At 46.5% G+C, this 26,616-nt stretch overlaps 1 protein-coding gene across 3 annotated transcripts in view; it reads right to left on the reverse strand.

The window, feature by feature from the left end:
• SLC12A8 (solute carrier family 12 member 8) overlaps positions 1-26,616 on the reverse strand; it is a 153,408-nt gene that overhangs the window by 44,198 nt on the left and 82,594 nt on the right. For all 3 annotated transcript variants that reach the window (XM_090266075.1, XM_090266056.1, XM_090266065.1), the window contains one exon: positions 11,315-11,428. In XM_090266075.1, coding sequence (XP_090122201.1) covers positions 11,315-11,428 — 114 coding nt within the window. The remainder of the gene's footprint in view (positions 1-11,314; positions 11,429-26,616) is intronic.

A 26,616-nucleotide genomic window follows, 5' to 3' on the forward strand; every position in this document is an offset into this window, starting at 1 on the left:
AATAGCTTATACGTATCTGACTTTGAATAATCAAGGTGTAAGTACAGGCATATGGCTTGGTGATATACAGTTGACTTCCAAAGTACTAACACGATTGTAAGTGGCTGTCCCTATGGAGGCGATCTTGGGGGAGTGCTGAGGGGTTGGGGGGAGACCTGCTGTACATCACAAGCACCTCTGTACTATTTTATTTTTTATCACGTGCAAGACTTATCTGGACCAAAAAAAGACATGCCCAGGACCTGCCTTCCTCAGACCATTGACCTTGGGACCAGGTCCTGTTGCTGAGGCTCTGCTCAAGGGCAGGAACAATCTGGAGCCAAGGGTATCCCTGGCCAAATCTCCATGTTTACCCGACCCCTAGACTCCACTAACTTGATCACTACTCCTGCCTGGGCCTTGCCAGTGCTGAGCCCCTGCCAGGGTTCCCACCTGCCTGCCCATGTCACCTTCCACTGCAGTAGCCTCACTCTGCTCCCAAGCCCTGGAAAGTCATTCAGCGTCGTGAGATTACCTACTGCTACTTATGCTTTGCCATTTCAGAACCTCCTACAGTTTGCCATGTCATTTTGTATGCCTTCCTTCAGATCACTTATAAAAGTTAATAAATGAAGATCTACGAAACTACACTGCTGTAATACATGCTTTTGTCTAGGAAAATGATTGATTAATCCTAATTGCTTCTGGCTTCCAAACAGGTTCTGTATTCATAACAATGCCCTTGTCTTCTCTGCCACAGTCAATGACCCAACTTTTGATTACAGGTCCTACTCAGTGGCCTGGTGTGGAGCACACTGGGATCCTGGTCAGTGGGAGGAGAGGGGACTGGTGCTGACATGGGCCACCCTCAGGAAGGGGTCAGACCCAGACAGCCAGGAAGTTGGCTTTTTGAGACAAAAGCCAGAGAGAGTAAGTAGTTGGAACCACAGATACAAAGCAGCAGAAACAAGGAAATGGCGGCAACCTTCATTCCAGACAGGAAGCCTCGTGGGCAACTCTTACTGGAGCAACGCAGTTGACCTGTCTGTCGCTCATGTTAGATTGGCTTGCACATTGCGGCTGCTGCTTCCAGAATTTTGCTTTTGTTTGACTACACAAGTCTTGAGCAGATGAGCTCTAATTCTGGTGAATTATAAATGTCTTGCTTGCCAGTTAGACCTAGAAAAAATTCTTCTGATTCAGTATGTTTTTCCTATGCTTGTCAAAGATTATAAAGATTCTCTAGTTTGCTTTCCTTCTGCTTCTGGTACAATTTAAAAAAATTATTGTTGGACTTCCAGCCAATGTGGAGGCCTAGACTGACACGCTCCATCTCCCTCCACAACTAAGAGGGACTGCAACTACCGCAAAACCAGAAATAATCAGAAGTTCCAGAAAATAAAGCTACATGGAAGTCCAACATATGAAGTTATAAACAAGTGGTGCTCATCCGGATGGGTAGGAAGGGTGAAGCTGAGGTGGAGAGATCAAGCTGTGCTGGAGGCGGCAGCAGTGGTGATGAGTGGCGGGGCTGTGGTAAGCACAAACACCCGTATTTAAGGGGAGGCAAGAAGCACCTGGGGAGCATCCCTGGCTGCAGACCAAACCTGTCTGCTCACAATTCCAACATTAAGGAAGGCAGACCCCCATTGCCTTGGACTGTGAGGCCCAGTGGGCATGGACACAGAGGAGGAAGCTCCCAGTCTCTCAGTGGAGAGAGAACACCAGGAATCCATCTTGGACTCCTGCCCCCACACAAAGCACCACAGTGTGGTGAGAAGGGTCGCCCTATAGTGACAAGTGCATGGGGCTCTGCCCTCTATAGCATAGGAGGTGTGACAGCCCCGCCCAGGAAGCAAAAACTGCCAGGATGGCAGGGCTCATGATAGAGATCCCAATCACGCAGCTGACCAGAAAGCAAATACATGAATTAACGGACGAACAGATAGATAATCTTTCTGAGGCTCAGTTCAGAGCGATAGTTATAAGACAGCTTACAGAAATAACAGCGGGACTTAATCAAGACAGGGAAGGAATGAAGGCTAGTCCTGCTGGAATGAACGAAAACACATACAAAATAAGTGGTGAGAGAAGGAACACTAGGGATCAAATCAACAAATCAGAACATAGGGAAGGATCAAATAGTCAACCAGTGCAGAAAGAGGAAACAAAAAGTGAGGAAAATGAGGAGAAGCTCAAAAACCTCTGGAACAACTATAAGCGAGCAAACATCCGAATTATAGGGTGAAGAAGAAGAACTAGAAATTAAAAAATTATGTGAAAAAATAATGAAGCAGAACTTCCCTAACTTGGGGAAGGAAATAGACTCTCAGGTCCAGGAAGCACAAAGAGTTCCAAATAAATTGGATACAGGGAGAACCACACCAAGACACATTATAATCAAAATGTCAAAAATTAAAGAGATAATCTTAAAAGCAGCAAGAGAGAAAAGAACTATGTACAAGGGGGTCCCAATAAGACTATCAGCTGATTTCTCAAAAGAGACTCTGCAGGCAAGAAGGAACTGGCATGTAATATTCAAAGTAATGAAAAGCAAAAACTTACAACCATGATTATGCTATCCAGCGAAGCTCTTATTCAGAATAGAAGGGCAGAGAAAGTGTTTCCAGGACAAAGTAAAACTGAAGGAGTTTGTTAGATCCAAACCACTGTTATATGAGATGTTAAAGGGACTTGTTTAGAAGAAGGAGGATCAAAACTATGAACATTAAAATGAAAACTGTATCACAACAACCAACAACATATTTTAAAAATTATTGTTAATGTTAGAGCTAGATTTAGGGTGGCTCTCAGAGAACAGATTCCATTTCCCAGAGTGTTAGTGTCCAGATGTTTTACAAAAAAGCTTAGTGAGGTTTTTAATGCTGGGCCTACAAGTGCTTATAATATGCTAATTTCATTGTTCATCTCTGAGAGGACAAATGTAGCGCAGTGTTTCTCAAAACTTATTTTGACCATTGAACACTTTTTAAAAAATAATAAAACACTTTATTATTATTAGTGTTCCACGGAACATAGTTTGGGAGACACTAAGTGTCCATTTTGTAATTACTAATTACTTTACAGTTGTCTCAGCTGGGTTCCTAAAGTTGTTTGAAATGGCTATCTAGAATCAATGATTCTTAAAGCTGAAAGGTATCATAAAGATCACCTTCTCAACCTTTTATTTCCTCAGGTGAGGAAACTGAGGCCCAAAGCAGAAGCGATTCTGCCCTGGTTTTTAGCTGATTGCTAGCAGAAGCAGCACTAATCTGCAAGTTTCCTGATCTCAAGTTGGTTTTCTTTCCACTACATCTTAGAGTCTCTCCATTTCATTCTAACGCTCACGCTTATTTTGAACTTCATTGTTTTAAACAGGGTAATGCATGATTGATTGGGGTTACACCTCCCCCACCAGAAGGCTGGACTTATCAGTTATAATCAGTACAATGCACTGGTTTACCTACAGGTACCTGTCACCAGCTCCGCAGCACTCTTCTGTGCCTGGGCACTGCCCCCCTTCGCAGGTCTGACGCTGGCAGTTCCTGGAAGCAGTGAACACTTGCTCCAAACCACAGTTCTCCCTGACTCAGGATGGCCATGTGGTCTGCACACTGTTACCCTGTGACTTGGGTAACAGCTCCCTTCACATGGTTTAAGCCTTCTGACTTGGTCTTCCACCCTAGTCCTATGGCCTTTTAGCGTATCTTTATTGTCCCTGCTTTAATACATAAGCAAGATGGTGTTGGCCATCATTCCACTAGTTACGCTTAGGTGGCTAAACCTCCAGCACCACCCATGGCCTCCCGGGCATTGACATCATGCCCACGGTTTGGGTGACTTGCACCAGGTAACAGAGGGCTGGGCTGATGACAGACATGGATAGCCAGGAACTCAAAAATAAGCTCTTGGTTAAACGAAGCAGTTCGAATGTCAGATCACCACTTACCTACACCTGCCTGTTTCTACCTGCCCGCTTGTCAGCTGGACGCACAACGATCACCCTATTTTCTTTTCTGTTCCTGAAAATGAGAATTAGTGAGGGAGAGGGGAGAAGCCTAATAGTTTTTCTAGGCTTTTCTGGTTTCTGTTAGTTCATTAAAGGACTACTTATTCTTTCTCAAGAAATTTTCAAGCTTCCTCCTGGGAGCTTTTCAATCCAAGTCTGTGTCCTTAGAAACCTTTCATTTTTGCTTTCCATTTATAGCTTAATTGTGTCTCTGCTGCCTATTTTCCTTCTCTTCTTAAATGCATAATTTTATTATTTTTCTTTTTCATTAAGGCAGAATAGCCATGCATAGAAGTGCTAAATTTTACCTGCTGCCTTTTTGTTTGTCTGTTTGTTTATTTGTTTGTTTGTCTCATACTATTTGGAGGCAGTGTGGCTCTGAGCCTCATCTGCGAACAGGGACAAGATTATTTACATTGCAGGAGTGTTGTAAAGTTAGAATGAACCAGCTTTGCAACTAATAGGTGCTAAAGAGATGTCCACTCGGGTAGGATGGGCTCCATCCCTCCCTCAGAGCTCCCTTGGCTTCCGAAGGACTCCGGTGGCCTCTTCACCCGGTTTCCAAACCCCACTCCTCTGCACCTGGTTTATTTGATTTCTTCATTTTGTTCTTTTTGTAGGAATCTTTAATCCCCACTTCACTCTCCTCTTGGAGGCAGAATTTGTCAGTCTTCAACCCTCCAATGCCTTGAAATTCTGCTGAGAGACAGTGTCAACTAATGGAACATTCAAATGCCAGAACTCAAACAAGATTTGTTATCTTTTGGGTCGGGGATAGCTCCAGACAAGCCTGTCTCTCTTCTAGCATCCTCTCCACAGTACGTAGGAAGAATGGGGTTTGCCATTTACTGTCTGGGTGAACTTGGGGAAGTAACTTAACCCCTCTGTGTCTCTGTTGCCTCATCTGCAAAATGGATTAATAGTAGAGCCCATGGAAGGATCCAGGTTGTATGGGGCCTAAAACTTTGCAACAGTATAGAGTTATAAGTATGAAATTAGAAAGAGGGCTTTAGAAGGAGCTCATGGAAGTGAGGGATAATGACACCGAGGTTTCATTAGCTTCACGGCAAGTCTGAGTCTGCTAGTACCAGGGAAACTGTGGTGAGGCTTAAGTGAAAAGCTACATCTAAAGTGGTCAGTACAGTGCCTGACACAGTAGGCTATTGTGATGACAGTGATTATTATGGATATTTATAATAATGTTGATAAAATTATAAATAATTCTATATATACAACTACAAAAATAAACATGTATAAAAAATAGAAAGCTCCCTTCTTTTCTTCTGTTCCTGCTCAGAAGTCCATCAGAATGCAGTGAGTTAAGCCCAATTCTCAGGTTGTCCTTACTTGGGTCTCTCTGTTCTTTAAACTGGGGACCCCATTCTAGCATGGCAAGCTCTTGTTCTCTCACCTACAAGACACACAACCTTGGGGGAGACCTCGGGGATGTCTTGGGCGCTGAAGAACACAGAAGGCGGCCAAAAGTGGAGCAAGCACTGAGGCTCCAGGCTGAGGGTCCTGGAGACAGCCACCAATCCAGAGGGGCCCAGCAAAGCCCCAGAGCTTCTCAGGGTGTGGGTGTGTGAGCTGGAAAAGGAAACCAGGCCCAGGAGGGTCAAAGGATGTCACAGAAATAGCATGGCTCTTGACCACCAAGGTGACTATGGACATTCTGGTAAAGGCTATTGGTTTCTCTGCTGCGGTTTTTATGCTGGGTGTGGTCAACCACAAGAAGCCCTTATCCCTTCCAAGTAAGAGTTTGAGATTTGGGGACAGGGTTACATGACTTCACATACTGGTAGTATTCCCAGTAAATTTCCATTTACTAGTTCCTCCATATATTATGGTCCCAGATCCCTGGAGTGGCTGTGTGTGTGTGTGTGTTTGTGTGTGTGTGTGTGTATGAGTGAAAATCCTATAGAGAGATGTTGTTTTTCAGGAAAGCTCTGGTATAGCTTGGAGAAGGAAAGTACTTTCAAAAACAAAGCAAACACACAGTCTATCCCCAACCCCACCCTGCAGCCACTACCACAGGGTGTGGTGGAGTGCAGTGAAGAGGACAGAAGGACAGAAGGACTCGCTTTATAAATCCAGAGGAGCCACCAAAACCTAGTCTTCAGCTGCTCTTCCCAGGAAATCTCCTGACTTTGGGGTAAAATCTCTGAAGTAACCTAAATAATAGGTCTCTGGCCAGAGATGGGGACGCAGGGTGGGGGGACTAAAGTGTTTGTTCTTCCAAATTCCTCTCCCCTTTCCACACCCTGAAGGTTCTCTTGTTCCAGAAGAGGATGGTGTTGGAGAGAGCCCCAGCCATGACTCACTCAGAGCTAATCCTTGGCAAATCCATTACCATGGAAACTGCCAATCATCCTTGCTTTTCACAGCTTAACAGAACATCTGCCTGGGAAAGCCAAGTGATATAAATTGTTCACCCTGCCTACCCAGTTTCCATTGGGGCCCCTGGAAAACAGACAAAGAGTGAGGGGAGGCAACCCTCCACAATGGTGGCCCAACTCAGGCCACTAATGAGCTGGGTGACCTTTGGCAATCCTTCAAAAACTGCTTGGTGCTCCTCCTTTACCGGTTGGTCAAATAAAGGGTTCAAATCAGTGATTCTTAACCTGGCTGGGCTGAGAGGGGTGGGAGGGACAGGAAAGCTTATCCCATAAGAGGGATGGGGTAAAGAAAGCCTATATAGAAAGTTTGTTAAGTACATGTAAGTTTATATTTGGAATATTACAAAATAATATTTTCATAAGTTAAATCACAGAAAATAAGCTTGACTGATATCTTAGGTAGCAATCTTCCTCAAAGGAAGGAGAAAGATACTCCTTTCTGGTCCCAGGAGGCAGCTCAAAATTTCCAGTGTATGTGAAGTTTTTAGTATGATTATCAAAAACAAATGTGGATTAAAGGACAAGATGTCGCTAGACTAACTGACCTCAAATGTTAGCCCAGCTCAAACTCTGGGCTACTGAGTAGCATTTTTGAATCGGCAGCCTGCTAATTCCATCCTGAAGGGAGAAGAACTATAGGGGAGGCTTGTCATCCCTGCTGCTTCTCAAACTAGGCATCCCTTCCTACTGAGATGCGGGGCCTGGAGAGGCAAAGGACGAATGACGTGGGGACAGTGTGGAGCGGCCCAGCCCAGTTACATCACTGAGACAATCTCCTGGGGGTGCCTGAAAATAACCACTCCCCTCCGCTCCGAGCGCTGCCAGCACAGGGAGGCCCAAGGCCATGCCCCAGGTGTAACTGTTACCCTAGCACCTGCACCCAGGGGTTCTTGACTTGGCATGGAACTCACTGCCAGACCCAAGGAGTTGCCCAGGTGGGAAACCTCTTTGCCAGGAGTCAAGAGAACGAAGGAGGGAGAACTGGAAATAGTTTCAGATAACTTTTTAAAATGTCCTCTATTTTATTTCCCCCTTTCCTTTTCTGTCCACTCAAAATGAAGTTAATCTATCAGTTGACTCTTGAACAATGAAGGGATTAGGGGTGCCAACCCCTCATGCAGTCAGAAATCCATGTATAACTTCTGGCTCCCCCAAAACTTGGGGTGGCTAAAAAGTTCATTTGGTTTTTTCCTGTAAGATGGCTCTAGTAGCACTTAGTTGTCTTTAACTTCATTTGAAACAATTTTGTGTAGCCATTTTAATATTGAAGATGGAAGAAAATAAGCAACATTTTTGGAATATTATGCTTTATTATTTCAAGAAAGGTAAAAAAAACACAACAGAAAGAGGTTTGTGCAGTGTATGGAGAAGGTGCTGTGACTGATCAAACGTGTCAAAAGTGGTTTGCAAAGTTTCGTGCTAGAAATTCCTCACTGGACGATGCTCCATGGTCAGGTAGACCAGTTGAAGTTAATTAATCCAGACATTAATTGAAAGCAATCAACATTCTACCATGTGGAAGATAGCCAGCATACTCGAAATATCCAGATCAATAAAGGTATTGTTAAAAATGAAAAATGTGTATTTTATTTTATGGAAAAAACTAAATGGACTTTTTGGCCAACTTAATACTAATAGTCTACTGTTGACCAGAGGCCTTACTGAAAACATAAACAATTAGCACATATTTTTTATGTCATATGTATTATATGCTGTATTCTTATAAAAAAAGTGAGCTAGAGAAAAGAAGATGTTAAGAAAATCATAAGAAAGAGAAAATACATTTAGAGTACTGTACACATTTGTTGGAAAAAAATCTGCATATAAATGGACCCAAGAAGTTCAAACCCGTGCTGTTCAAGGATCAACTATATTTTATTGTCTTGGAAGTGCTATGTGGCAGCAAAGTGTAAAATGATTGACACCAGTTTTTCAGTCATCCTGGAAAAATGAAGGCTTAGAGTCAAAGACTGACTCTCCTTTCAATTCATAAACATGAAAGTGATGTACTATCTCTGGCTCACCTGGATTCGAAGACCAAGATTCTACCTGCCACTGCTGAGGTCCAGCTCCAGGTTCATGCCTATGGCCAAGCCTCAAGGGACATCAAGTAGGAGGCCACTGCAGTAATGCAGGTAAGAGACGCAGCTTGGGCCAGAGTGGTCAGGTGGTCCAGATGGATAGAGGATAGGTAAAGGAAGGATCGTGAGTTACTCCCCACTACTGGTAGGAGCAATTGGCTGGATGGAGGTGCCATTTCTGAGATCAGGAGTAGAGGAGAAAAATCAGTTGGGGGGAAGGTGGGATAAGTTTGGTTCTGAACATGTTGGGTCTGAAATACCAAGATACCATATGGGCAACTAAAACTATGATGTGAAGCTTAGAGAAGTCCAGGCTAGAGGTATAAATTTGGGAGTCATCCACTTAACAATGCGCATGGATGAGATTCCAAGGTAGAGAAAGAAGAGGGCCCAGGCATAGCTTGAAGAACCCCAACAGTTAATGGGCAAGCAGAAGAGGATGAATCTATAAAGGCAAGGCAGAGAGAAAAGGAGGAGGAAGTGGAAAGCTCCCGAGAGGTCAAACACATTGACAAATTAAAAATGCCCATTGAATTGAGTCACATGGAAGGTACTAATGATTTGGGAAGGAACACTTTCCCTGGAGAGACAGGCTTGGAATTCCAAAAGAGGAGAGTGGAGGGGTGAACAGGCGTCAGGAACACGGAGGCAGGGGCACAGACAGAGCTCTGGTGCTGGCTGTGAAGAGGGAAAAAAAGGGTCATTGCTAGAGAGAGAAAACTGAGGGACTGAGGAAGGGTGATTAAAGTTGTTTTTATTATTATTATTAATTATTATTAATTTCAACAGCTGTACCAAAGCATAACTAACATACAATAAGCTGCACACATGTAAAGGGTAACAATCTGAAAAATTCTGACGTATGAATAGATCTGTAAAACTGTCACCACAGCCAGGTAGGTGTATACTTTTCACCCCTGCAATTTTCTTGTTCCTCCCTCCTGCGTCCCTCACCCCCATTTACAGGCATCCACTGGTCTGCTTTGGGCTACTATAGTTTACAGTTTCTAGAATCTTTTGTAAATGGAGTTTTTTTTAATCATTTTATCTTTTTTAAAAGGTACTTTTTGTCTGACTTCTTTCACTCAGCATAATTATTGTGATTCATCCGTATCGCTGTATGTATGAATAGTTCACTTTTTTATTGATGAGTAGTTTTTATTGTATGGCAACACCATCATTTGTTTATCCCTTCACCTGTTGATGAATATTTGCGTTGTTTCCACTTTGGGACTATTACAAATTAAGCTGCTTTGAACTTTCCTAAGTCTTTCTCTGCAGTAGAGCACTAGGAGTGGAATGGCTGGATGTATGCTTTTTTTTAAAAGAAACTAAGATAAGATGGTTATACCACTTTAACTTCCCATCAGTAGTGTGTGAGAATTCCAGTTTCTTCATATCCCTGACAACATTTGGTACAGACAGTCTTTTAAATTTTCAACATTCTAGTAGCTTCTCCTCATTTTTCTACCCCTATCCTATTCAGGCAGAAGATAATGAGCAAGGAAATGGCCACATATAAGAAGACAGAGGGGACTCCCATCCAGGCCCGACCCTGCTTAGCTTCCAAGATCAGACAAGATTGGATGGTTGTCTCCCCAGCAAAGCTATCATTTAGAATGGAAGAGCAGATAAAGTGCTTCCCAGACAAGGTAAAGCTGGAGGAGTTCATCATCACCAAATCATTATTACATGAAATATTAAAAGGCCTATTTAAGAAAAAGAAGAAAATCAAAACTATGAACAATAAAATGGCAATAAGTACATATCTATCAACAATTGAGTTTAAAAAACTAAGCAAACAGGAGCAGAGACAGAATCATGGATACGAAAAGCTTTTTGATGGTTGCCAGATGGGAGGGAAGTGTGGGGGGTGGGTGAAGAGGTGAAGGGATTAAGAAGTACAAATTGGTAATTACACAATAATCATGGGGATGTAAAGTACGGAATTTACACGAATTTCCCATGGACATAAACAACGGTGTGGGGATTGCCTGAGGGAGTGGGGGTAGGAGGGCTGGGTGAAAGTGGGGAAAGGGGGAAAAATTGGGACAAATGTCATAGGATAATCAATAAAATATAATTTAAAAAAAGAAGAAGAAGGCAGAGAGAGAAGGCAAAGAGGATAAGATAAAAACAGCCACACTCCAGGGCATCCAGGTAGCTTGATCAAGAGTGAAATGCTTTTCTAACTCTGTGCCCTGCAGACAAGCCTAGTCCGTAGCAAACGGTTATTTCCTATGGATCATTTTGTCAACACCTTAGCTTACTGCCGTTCAGGCCAGGCCCCCAGCGTGGGACAAGAGTTCTATAGGGATCTGAGCTGTGGAAGTCTCCTAGGTCACTGCAGAGTAGAAAAGTGCAGAAGGTAGGGTAAGGAGAGTGAGTCCTCCATTGCTCATGGGATCGTGGCATCCCCCGGAGCCAGTGCAGTAAGGAAAAAGAATGGCATTTCTCTGTCTCCTGAGAGAAGTTGCAGGGATCAGGGGAGAGGGGAGGGGAGTTTCTGGATCAAGTTTGCTCTCATTCCAGGGTGGAAAGGACAGCTTGTTCTGCTGAGGAATCCATCCTGCTCAGCCCTAAGAGAAGTATGTCCCCTCTATTAACTTGGCCAAGAGGTGTCAATATATAAGTATAGAGGTTAAGGAGAATTAAGTCACCTTCAGGGCCTTCAGGAATTATGAATGAGTAAACCGTTACAATAATAGATTTTCAGTAAAAGCTGAGGCCATCTCTAAAGTCAGAGATACAGTCTAAGAGCACATGAAGGTCAATTATGATTCTGAGTTTTAGGAACCAAGCATTTATACCCCTGATGTGAGTGTGTAAAAGAATGCAAGTCACAATACCTGTAGCTGCTGGGAAAAACACCCCAAAGACAGTGAAAAAAGACTCCCCTGGGCTGTAATCCGGCAGAGTGTTGTTCTGCAGCAGTTCCGGTGAATATCCAATGAAACCATGCTCTGAAATACAGGAGAGCAAAATGAGCCAGGTGATAAGATATAGCACAGGCTTCCCTAGATTACAGTCCTATCTTCTGAAAGAACCATCCTCCTTCCCGAGTCTAGGCTTGACTTTTGTGTATCTGCATCTGTAGATATATGTAGATGAAATGACTCAAAGGAGAACAGAAGTTACCTCTGGGAATGAGAGCATTTTCATTTTTTTGTTTATAGACTTCAGTGTAGTTGAAATCATTCAATGAGCATGTGTGTGTTTGCTTTTGATTTAAAAAATTAAGCTACCTCACCCCTGGCTGGTGTGGCTCAGTTGGTTGGAGTGTTGTTCCATAAACCAAAAGGTTGTGGGTTCAATCCCTGGTCAGGGCACACACATAGGTTGTGGGTTCGATTCCCATTTAGGTTACATACGGGAGGCAACCAATTGATTTTTCTCTCTTTCTCTCCCTTCCTCTCTCTTTAAAAACAATGAAGAAATATCCACAGGTGAGAATAAAAATAAATAAATTAAATAAATAAAAAATTAAGTTACTTTCCTGTTCAGAAACCTTCCATGAGTCCCCATTAGCTACAGAATAAAGTCCAAACTCCTTGTGATGAATGTGAAAGCCCTCCACAGCCTGGCAACATCCTACCATTTCCTATTGATCCTTTGTCTTTTTCCTCTCCCAACAGTCACGTAGACTGCTCTTCCCAATAACATCACGCTTTCCCATGCCTGTGTCCCTGCCTCCCAGGCCCTTCTCCCACATCTCTGGGCATCAAGATCATGCTCCCTCTTCAAGCCTGTCTCAAATCTCAAGTGTTGCTTCCTTTGGGCTTTACATGACTCCCGTTGGCCCCATGACTAGCCATGTTGGGTCTTTCCCCATCTCAACTCCTTGGGGCAAGAAATCCAGTCTTACACATCTCTGTGCCCCAGAGTCAAGCCCTGCAGCTGGCTCAGAGCAGGTAGAATCCAAATATGGGTCACACTGAAAAGAATCTTTCTCTTAGGTCTTGGCTACGGGCACATCCCACTTTAACGCTTTCTGCTAGACTTGTTCACAGACTACTTTATAGAAGGAACATCTCAGATCTGATTTCTTCAAAGCATTTTAAACATTTTATACATTGATTTTAATGAAATTTTTCAAGTGGTTTTACTCCCACAGACACTTTGCTTCTTTGTCAAAGAACGTCACTTTGAACAGCATCTATGGAATGTTAGGGGGCTGTGGAATTTCAAGAGACAAGTGTTCCTGGGCTCAGGAACATCCAGGATATCCAGCTGTGCTTTTGAATCTCATCCCTGAGAATGAGTTGGTTTGTTCCTCTTAATGATAGTCCAAGAGAATCCAATCCTGCCCCCTTTCCTTCAAGCCCTAGGGCTGGGGTGACAGAATCTACCCCCTGCCTGTCCTCCAGCTACACCAGGCCTTAACTTCACCCTGCGCATCCATCCACAAAAGCTCCTGCTCCCTGATGAGTCCAATGAGATCGCCAGTGCTTCTCACAGCTTCCAAGATTCATAACTTCATAGGAAAAATATTTTCAGAATAAATAAATAAAATCTCAGTGAAGCTCAAGGGACCCTTGGGAGACCGGTCGGGACTTAAAATCATTGTCGACTGCTCTCTTTTCTGAGCACATAATTTGTCCTGGGACATTAAATTTCAAGAACTGTGCAACATTTCTGAATGGTTTGGCATCTTCACAGCTGGTCCTCCTTTCATTAACAAAAAGGCAATAATAGCTACGTTAACTTTAGTGTATCCGCTGGCTGACCCCATGACTAGTCTTTCTGAGGAGAAAACCAGTCCAGCCTGCCTCGAAACGGAGCTCAGCCAAGCTGGAAGGGTGTAAGCATCTGAAAGCACAGGGCTGTGAGTGCCCGGCAGGCCAGCCTGCGGGACACAAACTCTTCATCAGGCTCCATCAATCTCTGCGGTCCCCAAGGGGGCCCTGACATAGGCGGGTATTTGGTCACCAGGCCCGAAGGGCTTTGCCCTGGTCAGCCTGAAGGGTCAAAGTGATTTCAGGCCCCATAGATGAGTCACTGGGAAGCCTCTTCTCTCCCTTCATCCTACCAACCAGATCCACAGATGAGAGAATGAGTCACTTGGCTCCCATGGGGGCTGGGGAGGAGGCCTGCCTCTGTCTCTTTCTCTGTGGGCAGACGGAAAATGTGGCTTTCACACGTTCACAAGCACACTCACACCGCTCTGCCAACCCAGCCTCTCCCCCTACGCCCGCTTCTGAGTCTCTCTCAAGGGAATAATCTTAACTTTGAAAAGAACTTTATGGATAAATAAAGCATTTGGCAATGCTTTATTTATAATAATGTAAAATAATATAAAATGGGTCTAAAAGTCTAAGTATGGGGGCCAAAGTATTTTAAATGCTTATAAAGGGTTTTTAGTAGCATAGAAAACTATCCATGTTATATACGTTAAGTAACAAAAGTGGATACCATTTATAGTATAAATACTCCCCAAGTTATTAATTTATACAGGTAAGGAAAGACTAGAAGGAAACATACTAAAATACTAAAAGTTGCTGTCTGTACAATGCAATTATGGGCCAGTTCTTTCTTTCTTTCTTTTTTATATTTATATACTTTCCACGTTGTCTTTAATGAGCATAATTGACTTACCATCAAAATATATCTTTTAGAAAAACAAACAAAACATCCCACAATTGAAAATCCACTTTCTCCAGACAGCTTTTCTATAAACAAATATCTTTTGTCTTTCCATCTATATTCCCCCTGCTTCTCAATATGATCTCAGTGGTTTATGAGAAAAACATAAGCAACACAGGGCAAATAAAATAAGAATCACAAAAAAGAAAAAAAAATGAGCGAGAGAGAGAGATGGGACGCCCACAGACCACAGCGTATCTGCAGAGAGCACAGCTTGAGGTTTCTGAATAAGGGTCTGACGTAAGATCTTGCAGTCACCTCCCTCAGGCCAGAATCTGAGGCCCAGAGAAAGCATTTTATGGCTTTTTAAACCAAGCTCACTCAGGCAAGGGCAGACCCAGGGCCCATCCTCACGTGGGTCACTTTCCAGTGGATGAGCAGGTGGACCTGCCTCACCCCCTCTGCCCCTACCTTCCTAGGCCCTTGTGATTTCTGCTCCTCCAACCCGCCTCCCATCACCTCAGATCCCCAGTCCGGAGCCAGCCCCCACAGGGGCTTGACACCAGCTGCCCTCACCCCAGTTCCTGGGGCCCTGGTCTCTCCCCGACACCCGAACCTGCTGGTCCAGCTTGACCCCGAGCTTATGGAGCGCAGGTATCCGGGTCAGGCGCAGACGGCTCCGGCTGCCTTGTACTTGGCAGCTGAGGCCTGGGGTGAGGTCAGCTGGGCTGGCAGACACCCCCTGCCATAACCTCCTGCAGTGGGTCTTCACGACTGACTCTGGTGCCAGATAAAAGGCACCTAACTGCTCTGTCATGGCCCTGCTTGAGGTGCCGGTGAGAGCTGTGGCCCCTCTCTCCAGACGGCACATTTTGCATACCATTTGCAGTTCTCAGGCTTCCTATGACATTCTGGGGGGCATGGGCCTCTGCACCGGACACTGTCCTGCCAGGCCCAATATGCACCTAGGGCATCCCAAGTCCTGACTACCACCACTCCCTGCCGAAGAGCAGACACTGGCCCTTAGGACCACAGCCGACAATGTTCCGCACTGCAGTCCCTCCCAGGCCACGCGGAGTGTGTGCGAGGGTGCCCAGGGTCACCAAGGACATCACAGGGCAACTTCTCTTTTGAGAAGAATGCTGAGCAGCCACATACTGCGTATCTTGACCATGCCAGTCCTTTTCATCTTCGATCTTCACAAGAGGCAAGGAAATCAGGCTCAGGAAGGTACAAAATCTTGTCCGAAGTCACACAGCCAGACCTGTCAGTAATACAGCCACTGCGCCTCCTCCAGGGGTGAGGCCCCCGTCCTGGCGCTGCTCCCTATTGCAGAGTGGTGGTTCCCGCCAACCTTATGAGACATCCCCCAGAGACTACAGCATCCCCGCTCTCTGTGTGGGAGGGGCAGGCTGGGGGCCTGCCTGGGGACTGCCACCTTCTGAGGGGTGGGACTAGCTGAGGCTACAGAGCTGGAAAGAGGCAGAGCCCTGCCCGGACCTTAGGTCTTTCTAAATTCAAAGTTTGCCATCAGCCATACTGTTTCTCTGTAATTCATCCCAGAGTTGTTTCCCCAGAGGTTTCTAAAAATTGTTTCCTTGCCTCTACAAGCCTTTCGGCTCCACTTCTGGTAAAGCATGGGACTCGGCAGGGATGCTTTCAATATGCTCCATGTCTGACAGGGCGGGATGCCCAGAGCCTGTGGCTGCTGTGCATGAATGTACCTGGGTCTGACCTGATCAACAGTTTCTATGTCCGCAGAAAAAATACCGTGGTCCCATTTGAGCTATGTGCTTTTAGAAAGAACAAAGAAAACAAATCACAATAAAACCCAGGCAAGAACAGGCAGATGGAAGACACATACAGGTCTGTCTGTAGAAAGGCTTGGCCTTTCCCCCCAAAATTCATGTAACACAGCTTCTTGGGACGCCACCAGTGAGCTGCGGTTCTTCGGCTCCACTGTCTGCTCAGAAGGGGTGCTCATGGGGTCCCATTCGCCTTGCTTTGACCAAAAGTGGTCAGCCTGAGTCACAAGTAACAACAAAGCGCAGCTGCCTCAGGGTTGGGCTGGGCCACAAACGCTCCAGTAAGGTGGCTGCTAAGAAGCTCTTTGTGGCACCTGCAGTTCCCCCACCCCTGCACCCCCTTGGCCCCTGCCTCTGGGGTCTTTAGAAATTAGAAGGGGCAGTCAGGAAGTTACCAGCCTGAGCCTGTGGATGTCAGATCGCAACCACAGACTAACTTAGAAATCGAGATTTCTAAAAATGACACTGGCGTTTGGGCCACTACCCCACAGTGAGCCTCAGGCTCCGAGAGGGGTGGGGGCTTCCCGCACAGGCTTTCTTCTTGGCTCCGGTCCCCAACCCCTCAACCAGCAAGGTAGCCCTTTCCTGGGAATGGACAATAAGAGAGGCTGGTCCAACCAGGAATAGAAAGAGTGGAGGAAGGGCCCCGGAGAGAGGAAGCCAGGGAGGAGCCCAAAGGGCAGGCTGGGTCTGGGAGATCACAGGAAGAGCAATTCCCACAAGGAAAAGGAAAGGAGAGGCTGAGGTTCTGGGAAGGGACACCCCTCTGCCCCCTGCCCCAAACCACACCTGGGGTAGGGGAGAGAAGGGACTCTGGCAGGGCAAGAGAAGGCCAGCAAGAGCAAGCAGAGGATCCCCAAAGGAAGAGGAAGTACAGTAGGGTGTGCCCTAAGGGAAACAGAACTGGGTGCCTTTGCCAAGGGCCAAGCATTATGCTGCAGACAAGGATGGTCTGCTCAGCATCCATTGTACTTTGACCACTCTGGGACATGGCCTGATGGGGAAGGAGATCTGCAGCTTGGGGGAAGGAGCAATGAGTCTAAAATAACAGCCTGACAAAGAGAGGTCTGTGAAAAGGGGAAAACAGGGAATGGCCAGGGCCCCATCCTGCCACTAAGTGCCTCACAGAGCTCCTGCCCAAGAAGCCCCCACACTCACTCATCGAGGTGCTGCCTGACCCCGGCGGTCTAAGCTGGGTGAAGAGGGGCAGTTAACCCAGCACGACCCGGGCCACTGGGCTGCTCAGTACAGCTTCTCCTCTGGGCTTTGATCCCAGGTGCTGCAATGAGTGAGGCAGGCACAGGTCCCAGGAAGAAAGGATGTATCCAATGAGCATAGGTTTGGGGGAAGTCCAGGCTATTCTCTCCCTCCCCGGTGTGGGGGATGAGGTCCCCAGCCACCTCTGGGAAGGACGGGAAGAACTGTATGACAAGACCAAGAGCCAGGACACCTGGGTTCTGCCCAGGTTCCACCCAGACTCACTGTGCTGAGCCCTCCCCCCTTTGAAATGCAAATTCTGCCCCTCATTCTGGAGTGGGCCTGAGATTCTGCATTCCTAATGAGCACCCAACCCCAGTGATAAAGATCGCACTCCCAGTAGCAGGGCACTATATGATTTTTCACAACGCTTCTCATCCTGAAAGTTGCCAAACCAGAAGTCCATTCTCAAGACTCAGGACACGTGGCCAAATACACTGCTGATTTCCAACGGCAGATGTAAAATCCCAAACTAGCTTCCAAGACATGTCAGCACCGCACCCTTCTTCCCCAGCACCCCTTCCCTGTCTCTGTGGCTACTGATGCCACGTATGCTCCAGAACTGTGAGACAAGCTCACACCCACATTTTAATGTTAATGAATCAAAGTCATTACTAACGACAAGTACTGGCATAACCAACACCTTCCGTTATTTCAGTGTCATGGGTGCTCCTCATTGGTGCAGATATGAAAACTTCATGGTCTAATTCAGTGGCCCACTTTTACAACTGAGGCAAATGGAGCTCAGAAGCAAATGGAACAAAACCCTAGCTTAGGGGTGAACTGGAGTCCACATGGTACCCAGTCCCCAAGTGCTGGCCCTCCCTTGAACTGGGTCCTAACAATTCTGGTCCATTATAGATGCTCCATAAAAAATTTTTTAAATTGAACTCATCTGGGCTAATTGAGTTGGACTGTATTGATCATGGGCTGAAGAGACGGAGGGGAAATATGAGAGGTCTGGAAGAGGCCTCAAAGGCACCCGGCCACAGCACAGCTTCCCTGCCCCTCAGGAGTGCGAGGCAGTGAGCTGGGGGCCTGCCCCAGGCCACAGTCCCCTCCCTGGCTGCAGCCCCAGTGTGTCTGGTCCTCCAAAGGGAGGGTGGGGAGAGGATGTGAGCAGGGTTTCCAGCTCCCAGGCCCCCACCCAGAGAGAAAATATACAGAGGGAGGGCTGGGCATTCCAGCAGAGGCCAGAAGGGAAGTCAGAAATGGGGCTGGGCCTGACCAGAGGGCCAGGGAGGAGCAGGCTGGAGCCTCTGGGCCCCTGGGGAAGGCCTCCACCCTGTGGGACAACTGGCTGGCGGGAACAGCCGGAAAAGCCCCAGAGCTGGGCAGCTCAGGGGATAAAGGGCGCCCACTGGGGTGAGCGCAGGGCCGCCCCCTTGGGAGGGTGTGGGTGACAGTTCCAGTACAAGAGAGGCCCCTGCCTACCCCTACACTCTAGGACAGGACAGGCAGTCCTGGGGCTCCTTCTGAGCAAAGGAGTCCTCACTTGTGGAAGGGAGGGTGAACCTTTTCCTGACACACAATGATTTCTAATACCTAAGAAGTTGTTCCATCTGCTGACATGTGCTCTATTTTATGTGCTTAATGAACCTTTTCTTATGACAGCCTTGGGGTCAGTGAGTGGAGATGAGAAGAGATTTTTGCCTGGAGAGGCCTACAGAGGAAAGAACTGTCAAATGCCCCTGAATGTTAAAGAGCTCAGGGCTCACTGGGGCGCAGGACACAAAGTGTCTCGGGACAATAATAGTGATTGTCACATATGCTGAGAAAGGGCTTATGCCCTTTGAATATTTTCAGCATGGCTCTTGACAGGAGGTCCACTCCCTTCCCAGCCACCTGGAGAAGGTGTTGAGGCAAGAGTGGGGCAGGGGAGTGACTCACAGGTCAGAACACTTGGCCACCACTAGAGGCCAGAGCTGTGCTGGGGGACCACCAGTGAGTGTTCCAAGTGCTTCATGTATGTTAGCTCATCACAACCTGATAAAATGGTGCATTTTTCAGGTAAGGAAATTGAAGCATAGGCAAGATTCAACCCTTAGCTCCCAGTGCTGGGGTCAGTGCTGGCCACAGGAGGATGCAGAGAGTGTAGGAGGGGAGTCCAGAGCCCAGCTGGTCAGCCTGGGGCCCTGCTGAGGGGACAGCAGAGGCTCCACCCCACCCCAGCCTGCAGAGCCCTCACTGGCCTGCCCCATGCAGCTCTCAGCTCAAAGGAGCCCTGAGAAAGGGAAATCTGGCCTTCTTATCTCCAAGGGGAAAGGAATGTGCTCTCTTGCCAGGATAAGTGGCTGTTTTGACAGGAAGTCTCCACCCTGGCTGTGGGTTCCTCCCAGCCACCACTTATTCCTTCTGGTTTATCCCTGCCTCTGGCATCCTAATTCCTATCCTACTTAAATCCCAGACCCTGACACCCCCCAAAATAATCCTAACCCACTAACTGGTGGTCCCCCTGCTCCACTCTTGCCTCAACACCCTCTCCAGGCGGCTGGGAAGGGGGTGGACAGTCAAGGGAACCTCCTGCCAAGAGCCATGCTGAAAATATTCAAACTCCCAGACTCCCCAGTTCTACAGCCATGGGAAGTTCTCCCCCACCCCAAGTTCTATGCCCAAGAAAGAAATGGAGCAGGGGCTCTCTTAGAATCCCAAGGCAGCAGATTTTATATCATAGGACATTAGCATGTTAGAACACAGGGGTCTTTAACCTCAAATCCATTTCACAGATTGGAAGGCTAGGGTCCGAAAAAAGAAAAGCCTACACCACATAGTTTAGTGGCTTGTCAGGCAAGACTAGAACCTAGTGTAACCAAGTCCCCATCCAACATGTCCTATGGGTCCCCACAGGCCCTGTGACGGCACTCACCTATCTGTTGTCACTGTCAGGCTACATAGGGGCATGTATTTCCTGATGTGTTTCCATTGCTTAGGCCCAGGGGGGCATGCAAAAATTATTACATGTTATTAATAAAAAACAATGAAAACAACCTAAGTGTTCATCAACAAATGAACGGATATATCCATACAATATGGTATATCCATACAATGGAATACTATTCGGCTATGAAAAGGAATGAAGTATTCATACATGGATGAAACTTGAAACATTATGTTAAATGAAAGAAAATATGAAAGGATAAATGTCGTACAATTTCACTTACATAAAATAGCTAGCATAGGCAAATTCACAGAAACAGAAAATAGAATAGAGGCACAAGGGGCCAGGGGTGTAGGGATTGGGAGTTATTGCTTAATAGATACAGTTTGTGTGTGGGGTGATAAAAATGTTTTAGAAGCCAAGTCATCATGGTTGTACAACGTGGTGAATATAATTAATGCCACTAAATTGTCCTTTTTAAAAGAGTTAAATGGCTACTTTATGTTACATTTTATCATAATAAAAAATAATAAGTAATTTCTTTCCTGCAAGGACACCACCCGCATCCTTATGTCCAGCCTGGGTTCCTCTCTGCTTTGCAGATGTGGAAACAAGAGAATAAAGAGAGCTTCCTGGCCATGACTGAAAAGTGAGGGGCAAAGCCACAGGTGCTGACTGCTCCTAGACTTGGACTCCGACTCCTCCCCAAAGCAGAAGCAGGGAAGCTCCAACCTTTGGCCATCTGGCCACGATTCCTCCAAGGCAGATCAGGGTAGAGCACCGTGTTCTCAGGATTTTAGGTGGAAACCATGACTTTCCTTGCTGACATCTAGAACCTATGGGGTTTTATTCAGGGCTAGAGGGGTTTGAAGCAGAGCTGTCAAGAAGCACGGACTGAGTGTATGCACTGGCTCTTCTGAAGGACTTCCGGTCAAGATAGAGGCGTAGGTAAACACGGCTCGCCTCCTCACACACCCACAGCAAAAACTACAACTAAACCACATAACAAATATCACCCAGAATCATCAGAAAATCAAGCCATGTGGAAGTCCAGCAACCAAGGAATTAAAGAAGCCACATTCAGGCAGACAGGTGTGAGCGGAGAGGCCTTGAGAGGCATGGAGACGAAGGACAGGCAGCCCCACACCCACGTGTGGTGGGTAAAAAGTGGGAGGGAAACCTCGGGAGCGAGGGTCCCGGCCCCACACCTGACCACACAGACCAGGGTTCCAGCACCAGGAAGATTAATCCTCATAACTTCTGGCTGTAAAAAAAAAAAAACAATAAAAGTGGCTGTTGGGGCAACAGAATAAACTGCAGGATTCTCAGGGGTCTCCTCTTAAAGGGCCCGCAACAGACTTAGGACTTACACAGACTGACTCTCTCTGGGCTTCAGCACCAGGGCAACAGCTGGAAGGGCACCAGTGGCATATGGGGAGAAACTGAAGTGACTGGCATAAGGGAGTGCCAGGAGACAGCTTCCTCCGGGAAAAAATCCAAGAGGCCAAGCAGCAGCATTGTCCCCTTTCTGAGCCGTCCCTAACACAGAGCCACAGAGTGATGACTCAGGTTGCCCTGCCCTGGCAATTACCTAAGACTCTACCCCAACCAACTTTTACTGGTGTGCTTTTCTACAATAGGCCAGGTTACTAAGACAGAGAGTCAAAGCAGCTCTACCTAATACACAGAAACAAGCACAGGGAGGCTGCCAAAATGAGGAGACAAAGAAATATTGCTCAAAGGAAAGAACAGAAGAAGACTCCAGAAAAAGAACTAAATGAAATGGAGATAAGCAATCTATCATATGCAGAATTCAAAATACTGGTTATTAGGATGCTCAAGGAACTCATTGGGTACTTCAAGAGCATAAAAAGACCCAGGCAGAAATGAGGGTTACATTAAGTGAAATAAAGAAAAACTTACAGAGAACCAACGGTGGAGGAGATGAAGCCAAGAATCTAATCAATGATTTGGAACATAAGGAAGAAAAAAACAAAAAACACTGAATCAGAACAGCAAGAAGAAAAACAAATTTAAAAAAAATTAATAGGCTAAGGAGTCTCTGGGACATTTTAAAAAGTACCAATATTCAAATCATAGGGGTGCCAGAAGGGGAAGAGAAAGAGAAAGAAACTGAAAACTTACTTGAAAAAATAATGAATGAAAACTTCCTTAATTTGGCAAAGGAAGTAGACATAGAAGTCTAGGAAACTCAGAGAGTCCCAAACAAGTTGGACCCAAAGAGGATCATACCAAGACACATCATAATTAAAATGCCAAACGTTAAAGATAGAGAATCTTAAAAGCAGCAAGAGAAAAGTAGATAGTTACTTACAAAGGAGCTCCCATAAGACTGTCAGCTGACTTCTCAAAAGAAACTTTGCAGGCAAGAAGGGACTGGCAAGAAGTATTCAAAGTGATGAAAAGAAAGGACCTATAACCAAGATAACTCTATCCAGCAAAGCTATCATTTAGCTTTGGAAGGACAGATGAAGTGCTTCCCAGACAAGGTAAAACTAAAGGAATTCACCATCCACCAAACCATTATTATATGAAATGCTAAAGAGAATTATGTAAGAAAAAGAAGATCAAAACAATGAACATTCAAATGACAATAAATTCACAGCAATCAATAATTGAATCCAAGTAACAAACTAAACAAACAAGCAGAACAGGAACAGAATTATAGATATGGAAATCATTTGGAGGGTAATCTGTTGAGAGGAGGAAGGGGAAGAATGGGGGGGAAAGTAAAGGGATTAAGAAGTATAAATTGGTAGGTACAAAATAGACATGGTGATGTTAAGAACAGTATAATAATGGAGAAGCCAAAGAACTTATTTATATCTATGACCCATGGACGTGAACTAAGGATAGGGAACTGCTAGAGGCAATGGGGGTACCAGGTTGGAGAGGGCAAAGGGGGAAAATTTGGACAACTGTAATAGCATAATCAATAAAATATATTTTAAAAAAGAAGCACAGACTGTAGTTTCTCAGTATCAACCATGCCCAGCCCCCACTGAAAACTTCAGCAAAGTCAAGGGCATTGCTATTCCTGTCATGCTTTTGGCATACTTTCCTACTTTCAAAACTCTCATGGTCCCTGGCACCGCAGGCCTGGGAGCAATGTGTAAAACAGATCTCACTTAATGAAGAGCTGGCTGTGAGTGAGTGTGCCTTTAACCTGGGCTGCCCTGGACTACTGCAGCAGCACACTGACCTTACAGCTTCTTGGTTTGCCCCTGCCCTCCAGGGGGCAGGCGGTGAGGACTGCCAGAAGCTCACTGTTCTTAGCAACCAAAGCCTCTGGCTCTGAGAAGGGAAAGCAGGACAAGGCACCTGCCATATTTCGGGGCTGCTGGAGCCCCAGAGAGGACATGGTTCATTCCAGTGTGCTGCTTTACAGGGGGTTCCACAGCCTTCATTGTGGTCCTTTGCATGCCCTTCTGCAGGGTGCTCAAGGAGAGCCAGTGTCTTTGTATCAACTCTCCATCAGTCAGGATCTCCTCAAGGTCAGGGACAGGATCCCTCCTCCCTCTGGATCCCCTCCTCATCTCCAGATGGATGCAATCACTGGGGGTGCTGTCTGGAGTATTTGTCAATAGAGCCAAGGAAGGTAGGAAGGATGATCCTCCTCTAGGCTGAACTTGGCTGATGTGCCCCAGGGACCTAACTTGTATGAAAAGTATGGTCTAGGAGGAACTCCCTGAGAGCTTGTTAGAAATGAGACTCTCAGCCCTCTTCTCTCCCTTCCCCATCACTCCTGCCCCCACCCAAAGATTTGAAATATTCATTTAAACAACATCCCCAGATCTTAATCTTGAGAAATACTGTCTAGAAGTATAACCCAGGGGCCTCCAAGGACCTATTCTCCCAGGATAAACAACAGTAATGATACTAACTATTTATTGAGTACCCACATTGTGACAGCTATGACACTAGGCCTCTTATCTATAATATTTTTATCCTTTGACAACCCAGCAAGGTAGGCATTATTATCTGCTTTTCAGAAATGAAGACAGCTCTCAGAAAAGCTAACAAAATTGACCAAGTCAAGCAATAAATTGTAGCAGAGCTGAAATTTGAACACAGGGATCTGACTCCTTTAAGCCATGGCTCTGACAACTGTAGTAATTATGATGCAATCTTTCAAACTGGGCCGGCAGTTACAACTGTTACAGTAGCCTGAACAGCAGAGGAGAAACAATGGCAGGACTCTCACCAGTGCACTCTAACAGAGAACTTAATAGAGGAGGTTAGAAGCAGAGGGAGACATGTCTCACCTGCTAACTCAGCAGTCCTGGGCCTGGTCTGATAGTATTGCCGGGTGTTCCAACATCGCAAGAAACACTATGCTAGCACAGGAGGAAAGTCCTTGAAATTCTATGTATGCTTTCCACTATCTGGGAAGGAAAGCCTTTGAAACTGTGCTTTCATCCCAAGGCCAGAAAGGTGGGAGAGGGTCCACAGTTACCAAAGGGAAGAGACCCATAAGACAGCTTTAGTTAATTGCCTACTTCTGGTGACTATCAGTTTTATGAGGGAGTCCCTAATGCTTATAGAAAGAGCCCATAAATAACATTGGGTAACTGCCCCAACTTTAATTAACTGCCTCCCTTCACTTATGTGTTTTACAGCAAGATGAACAAACGGAGTCGGGAGCAAGATCAGGATTTGGGCTAACAGACCCCCCACACACCTGTTTGGGTAGTGACGTTCCCCTGAGAAAAGCTGGCAGCACCTTTACCCATCAATCAACATGTAACTTCTTCAGCCCCATCCCGCTAACTTGTAAGTCCTCAGAACAAAGGACTTGCTCTCTTGGCTCTCTGGCCACACTAAGGCAAGCTTGCTACCCCAAACTTTGGCCACCCTTGCTTTTGCCACCCTTGCTCTAGCCACCCTTGCTTTTGCTCTCCCATTCACTAATAAGCTTCGCTTGCAAGCTAATAGATTTACTGATCTGTAATTCTTTACATGCGTCATCAAGAGGAACCAGGTCTCTCCTGCTGACACAGCCACTTGGCAACTCTCTACAGGGCCCAGAAGCACACTGGCAAATGTAGTTTCCAGGCAGGTGTGCTAGGGACTGTCTTCTTGTCTTGTGTCAACCTGGGATGGAGGTGCCTGTGGGCTGGGGTTGGGCTAAGCCAGTGCGTAAGGCTCATTATTTCTTCAAAACACGTCCCTGAAGACGAACTTCCCTGGAGCGGTCCCCAGCAAGCATTAAGGTCTGGGACTGAAGCGACAGGTAAGTGGGATGGTGAGCAGGTCTTCTACCACAGGCTCGAGAACCTCTGGTACTAACCTAGTTTGGGCCGTGGAATGAGGGCAGAAGGGGGAAAAGGAAGGGGAGGCCCACACCGGACCTCATTATATAACTTACAAGTGCGTGGCTTAGGGCTTCCTTTACTGCCAGCTCCCAGGATGCAGCACTGTGCTGCCAGCTGCACCCGTGGCAAACGCCACGCCTCCTTCGGCCAGCGTCCATGGGCTCCTGAGGTCACAGCCCAGCCTGCAGAGTCCTCTCTGCACCACCCGCCATGGCCTGGAATGGGCTATCCAGTTCTCTGGTCCGTAGATGGCTGCCTCACTCCCCACCCATATGTGACTGACTTGACAGCACGTCTCCCTGATTTTGTGTCCCTCACAGACCCATATAATACCTCTCAACCCAGTAGGTGCCCCCCAAATGCTTGCATCAGAAGCACCGTCTGCAGCCACATGCAGGGCATGCCGCTCTCTCCCCACAGCCAGAGGACACAGGCTACATGCAGTGAGAGGAGCACAGGGCAGGGAGAGGAGCTGGGGTGCAGGCGGATACACGAGCCTATCCCTCAGGGTGTCACCCTCCACTTCCTTGGAACCCCCAGCTGCTCTGGGCTGAGGCAGGCGAGGCTCAGCAGTGTGAAAGGGCCCTCCCAAGCCAGTGACTTCATACTTCAGGCATCCATCCGCAAAACGCTGGCCAGGGAGTCCAGGGTCCAAATCCCCTCCTGCTCACAGTGCTGGAGGGGACACAGGGGTAGAGCTGGGCCACGTCAGCTCTTGCTTCCTTCAGGAGCATTGACCGGTCCCCATGGCCTCTTCAGCCTAATGGTTCCTTTCTCTGCTTTCTGCAGGCAAAGCCAGCAAGTGAAAATAATCCAGTAGAGATAGTGGGAGGCCCTTGAAGCCAGGGCTGAGGATTCTGGACAGTCACTGTTTCTTCATCAGAGTCAAGCTCAGAAGCAGGGAGGGCCTGAGGCTACCACGCCTGTCCCTTGGCACCCAGGCAGCAGCGAGGCCCACTGCCCTCAGAAAACCTCCTGTCGAGGGCCAAATCCAAAAAGCTCAGGGTTCCCAAGGGATTATTTGCTTCCTCTCCCAGAGAAATAGTAAATGGTCAGCTCATCTAATTCTACAAACAGGAACCACCAACGTAAAATGTTACCTGATAGGTAGAACAAATAAATACAAGAACACGATTTGCTGTCTATTTAAGTCACTCTGGGAGAGGACAGGAGAGGAAATGGATCCTGAGGAAGGGTAGCAAGACGGTGAGATGCAGGGAAGGAGTTCAAAAAGAGAGAGAGAAATATTAGGGAGGAAAGACAGAGAAAGATAAACCTAAGGGAAGAAAGGG

The sequence above is a fragment of the Furipterus horrens genome, unplaced genomic scaffold (genome assembly GCF_987537825.1).
Source record: "Furipterus horrens unplaced genomic scaffold, mFurHor1.1.pri manual_scaffold_1, whole genome shotgun sequence".
NCBI classification, from domain to species: Eukaryota; Metazoa; Chordata; class Mammalia; order Chiroptera; family Furipteridae; genus Furipterus; species Furipterus horrens.